This window comes from Natrix helvetica, assembly GCF_964273705.1.
Source record: "Natrix helvetica genome assembly, chromosome: 1".
Taxonomy (NCBI): Eukaryota; Metazoa; Chordata; class Lepidosauria; order Squamata; family Natricidae; genus Natrix; species Natrix helvetica.
In genome coordinates, this window is record NC_138548.1 from 258,752,432 (window position 1) to 258,764,901 (window position 12,470).

The 12,470-nt window shown below is 42.1% G+C and overlaps 1 protein-coding gene across 1 annotated transcript; it reads left to right on the top strand.

The window, feature by feature from the left end:
- Nucleotides 1-1,862: 1,862 nt before the first annotated feature.
- Nucleotides 1,863-12,470, top strand: LOC309383139 (G-protein coupled receptor 54-like). The gene is made up of 5 exons (XM_081935328.1): nucleotides 1,863-2,645; nucleotides 6,835-6,959; nucleotides 7,311-7,446; nucleotides 9,369-9,607; nucleotides 11,745-12,470. Exons 1-5 carry the CDS (start codon nucleotides 2,339-2,341, stop codon nucleotides 12,102-12,104), a joined length of 1,167 nt encoding a protein of 388 aa, XP_081791454.1. The 5' UTR covers nucleotides 1,863-2,338; the 3' UTR covers nucleotides 12,105-12,470.

A 12,470-nucleotide genomic window follows, 5' to 3' on the forward strand; every position in this document is an offset into this window, starting at 1 on the left:
CTTTTTGCAAATCAACCAAGTATTGATCCATTGGTCAAGACAGAAATTGACTGACCCTCTTGTTGCCCAAGCCTGATGTATGGGCCAGGGGTGGGTTCCTGACAGTTCTAACTTCTTTTATAGAAAAGGTTCCACAAATCTACAGTGCCATTTAGAACCGCTTCCAGCTCTGTCCCCCTGCCCATCCGCACATCATCAAGATGAAGAGCGAGAGGAGGAATTCTGGGAGTTGAAGTCCACAAGTCTTAAAGCTGTCAAGTTTGAACACCCCTGGCGTTTTTTCCTAAAGGGTTAGGGGTGCAAGGGTCTTGTAACTTGACAGCTTTAAGACTTGCATGCTTCAAATGCCAGTTTCTGAGCCAACATTTTGGTTGCTAAACAAGAGCATTGTTAAGTGAGTTTCACCACATTTTACAGGTTGGCCACGCCCACCCAGTCACATGGCCGGCAAGCTACTTCCACCCAGTCACATGGCTGGCAAGCCACTCCCACAAAGCAGGCCACACCTACAGAAGAGGTTCTAAAAAAAATTGAAACCCACCACTGGTATGGACTGAGAGAGACTGGCCCAAAGTCACCCAGGCAGCTTTCATGCCAAAGACTGGCCTAGAACTCATAGTCTCCTGGTTTCTAGCCTGGTGCCTTAACCACTAGGCCAAACTGTCTCTAGTAAAGTTGTCAACATTGCTTTATGGCTAAAGGGCTTGATTCATTGTCATTATTTTTCTGATCTTCTTGTCCAGGGCTTTTAGTTCTATTTGACTCCAGTTGACTATTCCATCTAATGACTGGAATTGTCCAGCTATTAACAGTATTTCCTCCACTGGGTCTGGATTTTTTCTTCTTCACTTTCATGATATATTCACATTTAGTCTGTCTTCTTGACTTTAACATGCTTCATGTTGTCAGCTTCAAGGATGCTCAGATATTTGTAACAATCTTCTTGATCCCGACACAAGATATTATTTCCATAGAGCAACTTGATACAGTCAATGTTCATTATTTTTCCCCCTGTTGATGGCAAGGGTGGCACATTTGTTCAAACTCTATGGTAGTATCTTGGCTATAAATCTGGGCAGTGTTGAGCAGTGATTCTATTTCAGATGGTGTTTTTCTATACAACTTAAGATCATTCATGTAAAAAAGGTGGGTTAGCCTGACAGATATTTGATAGCCATATTATTACTATATACACAGCAAGATGAAATCACAACTACCAGTTCTTTAGCTACAGTCGGACCTACTTGGTTGTTACTTCCTGTCGCAAAGGAATGGAAGGGAGGTAGAACAAGATCCACCATATCATCTAGACCAGCAGTCACCAATTGGTGGTCCGTGAGAAACTTGGTGGTCCGCAGAAAAATTATTTATATTTTTAAAATATTGCACTAAATACTATTTATCTTTTTTTTTTAAAATTGTATTAGTGGTCAGCGGGATTTAAAATTATGAATTTAGTGGTCCCTGAGGTCCGAACGTTTAGTGGCCCCTGATCTGGGCCACCTGCAGCCCTCCAAATGTTTTTTGAATTACACGGGGAGTTATAAGAGTTTGAGCGGCCTCACTCACCCAAGTAAGCGGGACTCCCGCCCACTGAGGCAAGTCACTCCCAACCGTTAGGCCCTCCCGTTCTCCTCTAGGAACTGCAGGGACCCCCACCCCCCCAAAAAACAGGGGAACTTGCAGAGGGGCAGGTTATTTCTCCTGCTAACTCGGCTTTCCGTCGAGCCTTAATTCTTTGGGGCTACCGCCAAGCAGACTATCTTCGGCCAGGAACCTTTTGCATCTATCGGCCGCTTGCGGCAGCGTCCTCGGGAGCCAATCAAAGCCGCTCTTGGCGCCGCTCTTCCTTAAGTTCAGCCGTGAGAGCCTCTTAGAAAAAGTCCGGGATGCTGCGCTTGGGCGGACTATGCCAAGAGTCCCTCAGGCTCGGCGCATCCTGGAAGATGCGCTTCTCCGCTCATTGCGCCTGCAAGCCTAACTCTGGCGATTGCGGCGGCGGCTGCAATAGCGGGCAGGGAGGCACCAGAAGCCAGCGGGGAAAGCGGCTTTTGCTGAGCGGGTCCTGAACCGGGAGGGCAGGCTCCCTGAAGGGGAGGGCAGGCTTCCCTTCTCTACTTTGGGCAGCCGGCTGCCTTAGCCGCGGGACTACTAGACGCATTGTGCATCTCTTCCACTGAGAAGAGATTGAGACCCCCGGTTGTCGAAGGAGGAAGGAGCTGCCTGGCCGGTCCTGCTCCGATTTCAGAGGCGATCTCAGTTGCTGAAACTGAGGGTCGCGCGTCGCTTGGAAGCAGGGCTGCTCCAGTGTGGAGCTAGCCCTCTGCTGCCCCTCCGTATGGCTGCGGAGCCCCTGCCTTCCGAGGCCTCCTGGGGCAGCTGGATGGACGAGCCCACCGTAGCCCCGCAGAGTGACCCCATCAGCACCAAGCCTAAGAAAGCAGCAGGTGCCTTCCAGCTCGGGACGCAGTCCTGGATCTTTAACCACAGCGGAGAGGAGACCTCGCCCCCGTTTCTGACCGATGCTTGGCTGGTGCCGCTCTTTTACGCCCTCATCATGTTGCTGGGTCTGGTGGGGAACGGCCTGGTCGTCTATGTCATCAGCAAACATCGCCAGATGCGCACAGCCACAAACTTCTACATTGGTGAGTGAGTCCCGTGCCCCCACTCAGCAGTAGCAGAGCTCACTTGGAACCCAGCTGGTTGCAAGGCGGGCAGAGTCAGCTAACATATATTTTTCGATATATTGTCAAATGAGGGGCAAAAAAGAATCTTGTAGCACTTCTGTTGGATGCTCTGCCTTAGCTGGGATCTAGAACCTTAGAACCTGATAGGGTTTTAGACCTAGGTTCTCACTCTGTCCAGTCAACTTCCATCAAGACTATTTAAAGGAACATTTAAGACCATACAAATTCCCACTGATAACACCAGTTGCTTGTAACATTACAACCAACTGTGTACAGTGAAGTTGACATACCTAATGCATTAAATTTGTGTGAAATATTGGAAACAGGAGCTATATTGCTTGTCAGTTGCTCCGAGTTGTAGATAGAGTGTTTTTAAATATTAGCTTTGATTACATTTAATGATTTCACAGAAAAATGGTTAAAATACTTCCTTTTTAAAAAATAAAAACACATCCTTACTGCATTTCCAGATTACACTGATGTGTTGCTCTTTAAGTTCCTCAGCAGTTGCCAGGTAAAAATCCACAGTGTGTTGTAACTTTAAAGGTAGGTAGGTAGGTAGGTAGATTTTACCAATCAGAAATTAATGCAAACCAGTATATTCCTCAATGCATTTTTCAAGTGTTTTCAAGATGTCGTTGCTATAATACTGGAGGCTTTTAAGAAGAGACTGGGCAGCCTTTTGTCCAGAATGGCTTGAGCAGGGGGTTGGACTAGAAGACCTCTAAGTTCCTGTCCAACTGTTATTCTGTATTCTGACTATATTAAGATGATGGCCATTCCAAAGCTATTTACAATATGTTCAGATAAGCTGGGTTAAAAAATATTATTGTTCCCAAGCTCTGGCGCATTTTCATATGACACACCTAATTCATAAGATATTGGGAAACTTGTGCTACAACTCCCAGCTTTCATCATTATTTAGCCACAATAGCTGGGGCTGATGGGAATAGAAATTCAATGTTTCACAGAGAGCCGTAAATTCCTCACTCTTGGTTTAGTCTATCGTAGCTCACAAAGCTGGGCAACCATATGCATCAGAAGAGATGAGGTAGTCCGTATCGTATCCCTAGTAGTTGATCTGGCATTATTATGCATGCCATTCTATGTAAATAATTTCACATTATGAAAAAGGTATGCACACTTAGTCTAGACAAAAGCTGTATGCTTCCTCTTTCAGAGTTAATCTCAGTCCACTTTCCATCCCTATTAGAACCTTGGTACACATAATTTGCCCCTTTTGTGTAATAGTCTCTGAAATTAGGACTTGAATCCAGCTGATTTTCATCAAATATTCTCTGTTCTAACCTATGTGCGGCATTGCATTAAATACGATGACACTTGTAGGCATTGGTAGTGCAATACCGCCGTACGGTATTTTGGGTTCCTCATCCACAGCGCACTCAAAGTATAATCTATTAGTCCTTCAGTGGGTAAAAAATTACAAATTACAAATTTTGCTGCCTTATTGCTGCCCACTCTTGGAAACTGCTAAGTGTTTCTGCCTTCATTTACTGTGAAAAGGGAAACTGAAGGAACAGGATTGACTGTTCCCAATTTTGCTTCTTCTACTCTGAATAAATATTTCAACCAATGGGAAATGAGACCAGTCATTCTGGGTTGAGGGCTGAATCTGGGAATCAGGTGAGCTTTAAGAGGTTTAGTTGTCTGTCAAAAGTCACTCCCGATTTTGCATGAGCTGTGGCAGCAAATTGCAGGACGAGAAGAAATGGCAAGAGAAAGTCAAAGAGCTGATTATCATTCTTCTCCTGCCATTTGCCCCTGTTTGGGGATCAGGTGGCAGGGGGAGGTGGGATCTGATTCTTAACCCACTAGGTCTCCAGCCCCAGAGACCAGCTTTGTGAGATAAGTGATCTGCTGGGCCAAGAGCCGTTTCCCTCTTCTTCTCCTCCCATCCTCTCAGAGTGGGTAATCCATATTCCAAAGCAGTCTGAAAGCAGGTGACTGGATAAGGAGACATATGCCATGAAGCGGCAGAAAAAGAGCACTCTTTCTATTCTCTTTCTCCTTCCAATCCCTTGAGCACTGACTACTCAAGCTGATCCAAATGGGGGTTTGAATGAGAACGAGTTGAACTTTCTCATTGCTCAAAGCTGAATGGCCCTGAAGGTCTATATCAATTGACTGGAGGTGATGGAATGATATTTCCCATATCAACTGGTAGTCTAGAGATGCAGTGCTGATCCCACCCACTTGGGATCCCACCCACCCTGGATCATACCATCAACCAAATACCGGTAGTTAGCGAAGCACACCATGTCTCACTCAAAAACTGCCATGACCTGCTATGTACTTAAAGGGGAAAAGCAACTATCTTAACCCCAGAACTTCTAAAATGACTTTAAACCATCAATACACCTTAGGCGTGTATTGATAAGGAGATGAAAATAAAATACAAGAAATAGACAAAGATAAATAAATGTTAAAAGCAAACTTTCTAGGCTGGATATTCAGCAAGAATACTTTAAACAGATGTCCCTTTCTTCTGGAATATTAAGGCACTGATGATTCCAAAATGTGGGCTGAAGTGCTGCATTTCAAAATTCCTGTGGAGAACATGAAACAACAGCGATAGAAGTCAGAAGGAGGCACACTGTTAGTGTGATCTCTACAGCATTTTTTCTCTTGAGGCCCAAAGAGGAATCCTTTGTGTTAGACCAGTGGTTCCCAACCTTTTTTTGGCCATGCCCCACCTAAGCATCTCTAAAATACGGATGCCCTCCCCCCCGGTGACATATAATTCTAAAGTGAACTCTACTCATGTGGAGGAAGCCTGGTTTAAACAAGGTTCGAATTGCCCCCATTAAAAATCAAATTGCCAATGTGTGGGGCGTGGGCTCCATGTTGGGAACCCGCTGTGTTAGACAGAACTTGAAGACAGGTCTAGAAGCATGAATAATAAATAAGACTTGGATCAGGGAAGCCGGTCGACATTACTGGTCTCAGCTAACCTTATGCCAAAGCTGATCTCAACTTTGTGTCTTTCACAGCAAGTTTGTCTACCTTCGTCTCCTTGTGCCTTTACTTTACTTTACTTTATTTAGATTTATAAACCGCTCCCTCTCCTCGAAGGGACTCGGGGCGGTGTACAGTCAGAGTAAAAACACCATATACATACATAAACATAGAGGAGGCGATATACAAACTGTACAGTAATAATAAGATTAGAAACAGCATTCAAATCTACCCCTAAAATTAAAACTAACTGCCAGGAGGATAAGGAATAGGACTATAAATGGGCCAGGCCGGCTAATTGGAACAGGTGGGTCTTGAGTTTCTTGCGGAAGGAGCGGAGGTCAGTGGGGGTTCTAATGTCGGGGGGGAGGTCATTCCAGAGGGTTGGGCCCATCACAGAGAAGGCCCTACTCCTGGGCGCCGCCCGTTGGCATTGCTTGGTGGATGGCACCCGGAGGAGTCCCTCCCTGTGAGAGCAGATTGGTCGCAGGGATGTATGGGGTAGGATGCGATCCCGCAAGTAACTAGGTGCCATATCTGTCATTGGACATTGGCAATCATGTTGGTGATGCTATTTTTATCAATAGCTGCACAAAAAAGTGCTGTTGAGTTTTGTCCAAATCAGTCCCTTAGATTTTGAAGCCATTATGTTCTTCTTCTGCCTGGACCTTGCTTGCCTTCAATCTTTTCCTGGAGGATTAAGTGAAGTAGGGTGTATTTTTCTAAGTATTTATTTATTTATTTATATTTGGTGCTTCTAGACCGCCCCCTCTCCCAAAAGGGACCCGGGGCGGTGTACAGTCCATAGAAATATCAGAAAATACAATAAAAAAGTTAAATATGTACAGTTTGGAGGAGGTTAAAATGCAATTAAAAGAACTGTACAAAGCTATATAAATACAAATTTTAAATCCCTAAAACAGACACAACGAATTAAAAAACCCCTATGATAACCAGATAATAATACATTTGCCAGGAGGGACAGTTGTAATTATGCCGAGTGTCGCATCAAATGTCCAAAATAGTCTAACTTTTGCTTTTTAATGGTTTTGATGATTTCCCTTTGCTTATCACGTCCTCATTTCTGATTTTTCAACCCAGTTTATACGTAACAGCCATCTGTAAATCCACCTTTCAAAAGCATCCAATCTCTTATTTGTGTCTTTCACAGCAAATTTGGCCACCACTGACATCATATTCTTAGTGTGCTGTGTTCCTTTCACTGCCACTCTCTATCCCTTGCCCAGCTGGGTGTTTGGCGACTTTATGTGCAAATTTGTCAACTATTTACAGCAGGTGAGCTTGAATTATCTATATTATAATGTTATTATCTACCTTATCTATAATTTTATTTTAATCACCCCCCCCCCGTGTAAAATTGACGATACGAAGTGCATAAATTTCAATTTAATTTCTGTATATGGTGCCAAGAACATAGGCATATGCTAGGACACAGGCAACCCACAGGGTGTTTACATTTTCCCAACACCCTTCCTCAGCTGTTATAGATCTGCAGGGACTATAAGCTATTCACGCTGAATACAAATAGTGCTCTTCTCACTTTAAAGAGGAAAAGGAGGTGCACAAGCAGCTGAAGGGTGAATTTAGATTTCGGTGTCTTCACCACATGCTTTGTCTTCTCACCAGGTGACTGTCCAGGCCACCTGCATTACTCTGATGGCTATGAGTGTGGACCGCTGCTATGCTACACTGTACCCACTGCAGTCATTGCGTTATCGAACCCCCCAGGTAGCCATGTCCATCAGCTTTGCTATTTGGATTGGTAAGTGTGTGTGTGTGTGGGGGGGTGTGTGTCTGCAAAATCTATGAGCACTTATATCTCTGGAAAAAGAGGAGGCTATTAGCTTGAGGTGGAAGGGAGACCAAACCCATGTCTGATACATCCAGATTTTCCTTGGGATTAGCCTGATAATCTCTGGAGTTGCTTATTTAATTAAGAAGTGAGGTTAGAAGAAAAGGAAATGTAAAAAGTGTTACTATTACTTTGAAATATGTATGTATGTATGTATGTATGTATGTATGTATGTATGTATGTATATAAAATAAGCAGCATGAATAAGATTCAAGATGAGTCAAATATCCTAACTTTTGAAGCCATTATTTCAGTTCAAACCACTAATCTTCCAGTCTCATTGCAAGTCGGACGGCATATAAGTTTAATAAATCATCATCTTTTGACATCAGAATCTAAAACTTACCTTTCCCTGACCTATCCACCTAATTACCTGTAAATCAGCGGTCTCCAAGCCTGTCAGTTCATCAACCCCTTCATGAAGTTTCAGGGTTTTTTTTAATCAATCCTCAAACTTTTACTATAGGAATATAATTTAATAAATATTACTTTAATTAACAGTACTCTGTGTAAGCTTAAAATAATCGTTGATAACCATTATCTTTAGATTGTTTAAACTTCAAGTGGTTGACTGTCATGGCAAAGCTAAACATTTGATGGATTTTTGAACATGGTCATATTTCAGTTTCCTCTCTTTTCATCCTTAGGTCTCTGGGCTAGGTTTATAAATGCTTTGAACACCATTTTCAAAAATATTCTCCATTACCTCTTATATATTATATGAGAACCAGTGTGGTGTAATGGTTAAGGCACCAGGCTAGGAACCAGGGCGACTATGAGTTCTAGGCCTACTTAGCCAGCAGAGTGACCTCCAGCCAGTCACATTCTCTGAACCCTAGGACGAATCCAATGACAAACTATTTTTTAAATCTTGCCAAGAAAACTGCAAGGACTAGTTTTTATCTCTATTAGTAAATCAGCAACCATACTCACCCACATATCTAAGCATCCATCCATCCCATCCACTGTTCTCCTTTCCAAGAGATAGGATCATTACAAAAATGGAATGCACAGGTACAGTATAGGTGGTACCTTGCTCAGTAGTAGTAACTGTGAGAGGGATCTTGGAGTTCTAGTGGACAACCATTTAAATATGAGCTAGCAGTGTGCAGCAGCTGCCAAAAAAGCCAGCACAGTCCTAGGCTGCATCAACAGAGGGATAGAATCAAGATCACGTGAAGTGTTAATACCACTTTATAATGCCTTGGTAAGGCCACACTTGAATACTACATTCAGTTCTGGTTGCCACGATGTAAAAAAGATGTGGAGACTCTAGAAAGAGTGTAGAGAAGAGCAACAAAGATGATTAGGGGACTGGAGGCTAAAACATATGAAGAACGGTTGCAGGAACTGGGTATGTTTAGCTTAAGAGAAAGAAGGACTAGGGGAGACATGATAGCAGTGTTCCGATATCTCAGGGGTTGCCACAAAGAAGAGGGAGTCAAACTATTCTCGAGGCACCTGAGGGTAGAACGAGAAGCAATGGGTGGAAACTAATCAAGGAGAGAAGCAACTTAGAACTGAGGAGAAATTTCCTGACAGTTAGAACAATTAATCAGTGGAACAGCTTGCCTCCAGAAGTTGTGAATGCCCCAACACTAGAAGCCTTTAAGAAGATGTTGGATAGCCATTTGTCTGAAACGGTATAGGGTTTCCTAGGCAGGGGGTTGGACTAGAAGACCTCCAAGGTCCCTTCCAACTCTACTATTGTATTATTGTATTATTGCATTATTATCCTAGTTTTTCTCAAGTCTCTGTAGAGCTTGTTTTCTAAATCCAAGAATCTAGAGTTCTCATCCAAGGATTGTGAGTTCTGTCTCTATGGCCTCCAGGTTCCTTCATTCTCTCCTTGCCCATGGCTATCTATCATCGTACTGAAAATGGCTACTGGTATGGTCTACGTACCTACTGCATTGAAGCTTTCACAAGCAAGAGCCAGGAACGCAGCTTTATCCTCTACACTTTCCTGGGTGTTTATCTATTGCCACTTCTCACTATTTGCTTCTGCTACACCGTAATGCTCAAGCGCATTGGACGTCCCGTGGTTGAACCAGTAGACCATAATTACCAGGTAAGATAGTAGAAAGAAATCATACTTTGGTTATTAGATTTTTTTTATATCTCCTGCAGTCTCCTGTATGTGCATAAACAAAGTCTCAGTTCAGGTAATTTAAACAAATGTTAAAAAAGAAAAAAAATCTGAGAGAAAAGTTGAAAACCTGTTCTCTCCCATAAATTTCATGCCGTTGCCAATATGTGTACTAGGTTTTGGAGAGAGCTGAAATCATTTTCTTCACTCATGCAACATATTTTGCTAATTAAGCTACTTTGCACATAATTAACCTTAAGGTTAAGAAGGAGCCTGAGGAATCATAAACAGGTTTGCTGTGACTCATAAATGCCTAATAAATCATACCTTCATTTATAATAACAAATATATTAATTTTAATTAAGAATAAAATAATATTTAATCAAATATAACCCCATTGGTTAAAGAACTTTGACTGGTGTGGTCTAGGAAGGGAGTTTCCCCTGCTGTTGTCCCCACCCTATGGAACAGCTTGGCCCAGTGGCTGGTCCACACTCTCCTGGCCTTCTAGAAGAACATTAAAACCTGGCTCTATCAAATGGCCAGAGGATCTAAGATTATCATGCAACCCTGGGGGTGGTTGGTGGATTGAAGGTGCTCCCTCTGCCTTTTAACTTTGCAATTGTTTTAAAAAGTTTGGTTTAATATGGTTTTTAATTATGTTTTTAACTATGGCTTTTATATGATTTTACTGTTTTGTTTGTAAATACCCAGAGTCATGCAAGTATGATGGGCAGGAGAGATATTTGATAAACAAACAATTTTTTTTCTTATTTCATTTCATCATCAATTTAAAATACCTAACAAAACAGACATATTTTTGTATGTTCCTATATTGCTGAAATCTTATCTGAAAAGATATAAGGTTCTTTGGACTTAGCATACAATATTTGGGTTCATCAATTTTCATTTTGTCTTCTTCAACTGTTTATATAATGTCTTTCACCAAAAGATTGAATTCCTATGTGTTCTGAATTCTCAAATTCTCTATCGGTTACGGAGCACAAAAAATTAAGGTATGCTTAGTTTGTTTTATTCCCAATCATTTTTACCCAAGAAGTAAATTAAATTATTAAATTAAATTTTAAATTACTCAGTTGATCTCTCTTCCCCAAAGGTCTCTACACCTGTGGGAAAATTCAGGAAGAAAAAAATTGTAATGAGTGGGAAAATGGAAGAAAAAGTGAACATAAGATGATAAGTAAAAGGACTGCCAATGTAAGGATAGGCAAATAATATACCCCCCCCTGTCAGGGGAAATTTCACCCTGAGCTAATGAGCATATCTTCAGAAAAAGCGAAAATAAGACCCGATAACGTGTTCTAATTAAAAACAAAACTTTTAAGATGAAAATACAATGAAAACAAATCTATCTAATTGTTACATTTTGGCAAGAGCAATTGTCGTCCACCTTCTTGGCAGACGAACAGAAGATCAAAAGTCTCTGGAATGTGTGAGCAGGCGCAGTACATCACTTGCTGATAAGGCCTATGACCTGCGCAGTAATATCTCAGCACAACTAGCAAACAATTAACGCAGTGACACCCCCACCCCCCCCAAAAAACCCATAGCCAGATTGGTTACTGGTTAAAAGTTCTGGATTATAAATCAGGAGACCATGAATCCTAGTCCTGTTCTAGAATCGCAAAACCCAGCTGGATGGGTCTGGATCAGCCCTAGAAGAAGGTACTAGCAAGCCACTTCCAAACACTTTGTAAACTGCCAGAAATCTGGGCAGAGATATCCAGCATGCGCAGAGTATCAAAATATCTATAAAAGGCCTGCTGAGTCCCTTACATTTCCCTGAGATTCCATCATTTACCTTTCTTTGGAAAATACCTCTCCAAAGGTACATATTCTAAAAAATTGGGATATTTTATATTATGTATTTATACAATTTGTATGCCACCACCTCACTCTGCAAAGTGACTCTGGGCAGCTTACAATTAAAATAATAAATATTAAAATGACTGTCTAAAATTGCCATTGTCTTCCTCCTGAATCTGAAACAAGTACATCTCCCCCCCCCCCCCCCCGTGAAACTAGGCAATTAGCCTGGCTGCTCAACTGGCACACTCTCCATAAACACTGTTCATGTGTGTTTTCTGTTCATTTCCAGCAAGTGCAACATCTCTCTGAGCGCTCAGCTGCCATGCGAGCTAGGATTTCCAAGATGGTTGTAGTGATTGTACTTCTTTTTGCCATTTGCTGGGGTCCTATCCAGTTCTACCTGCTTTTTCAGGGCTTCTATCTTCATTTCCAGGCGAACTATGAAACCTATAAGATTAAGACGTGGGCTAATTGCATGTCATATGCTAACTCTTCCCTCAACCCTATTGTTTATGCTTTCATGGGAGACAGTTTCCGCAAATCCTTCAAGAAGGCGTTCCCCTTCCTCTTCCGCCAGCGTATACGGGACAATGGCATGCATTCAGGCTCCCATAATGCAGAGATGAAATTTGTAACGGAAGAGACCTAGCTTCTGGTGTGAGGAGAACTTGGCTGGCTTCCTTCCAGAGAAAGGATATTCCCACTGATATGTTAAAAGTGAGAAGGTTACTGACTCAGCCATATATGAAAGGTAATTTCCTCCGTACCACCTACACAAAGCAGAATTTTTCTGCATTCTAGGCTAAGTAAATGATAAGAATTAGGGATTCCATATTATTCATTGTGAATTTCAATTTAAAAGGCTTCAGGAATCACTGCTGTATTAGGTTTCAATGCTGGCAAAAGCTAGCCTATTGTTTTGTGTTCATGGTCATCTTTAGAATACAGGTCCTGTACAACATGGATTTATCCGGTCTCTGGCTATGAAATGTAAAAATAAAATTTTTGAAACTGA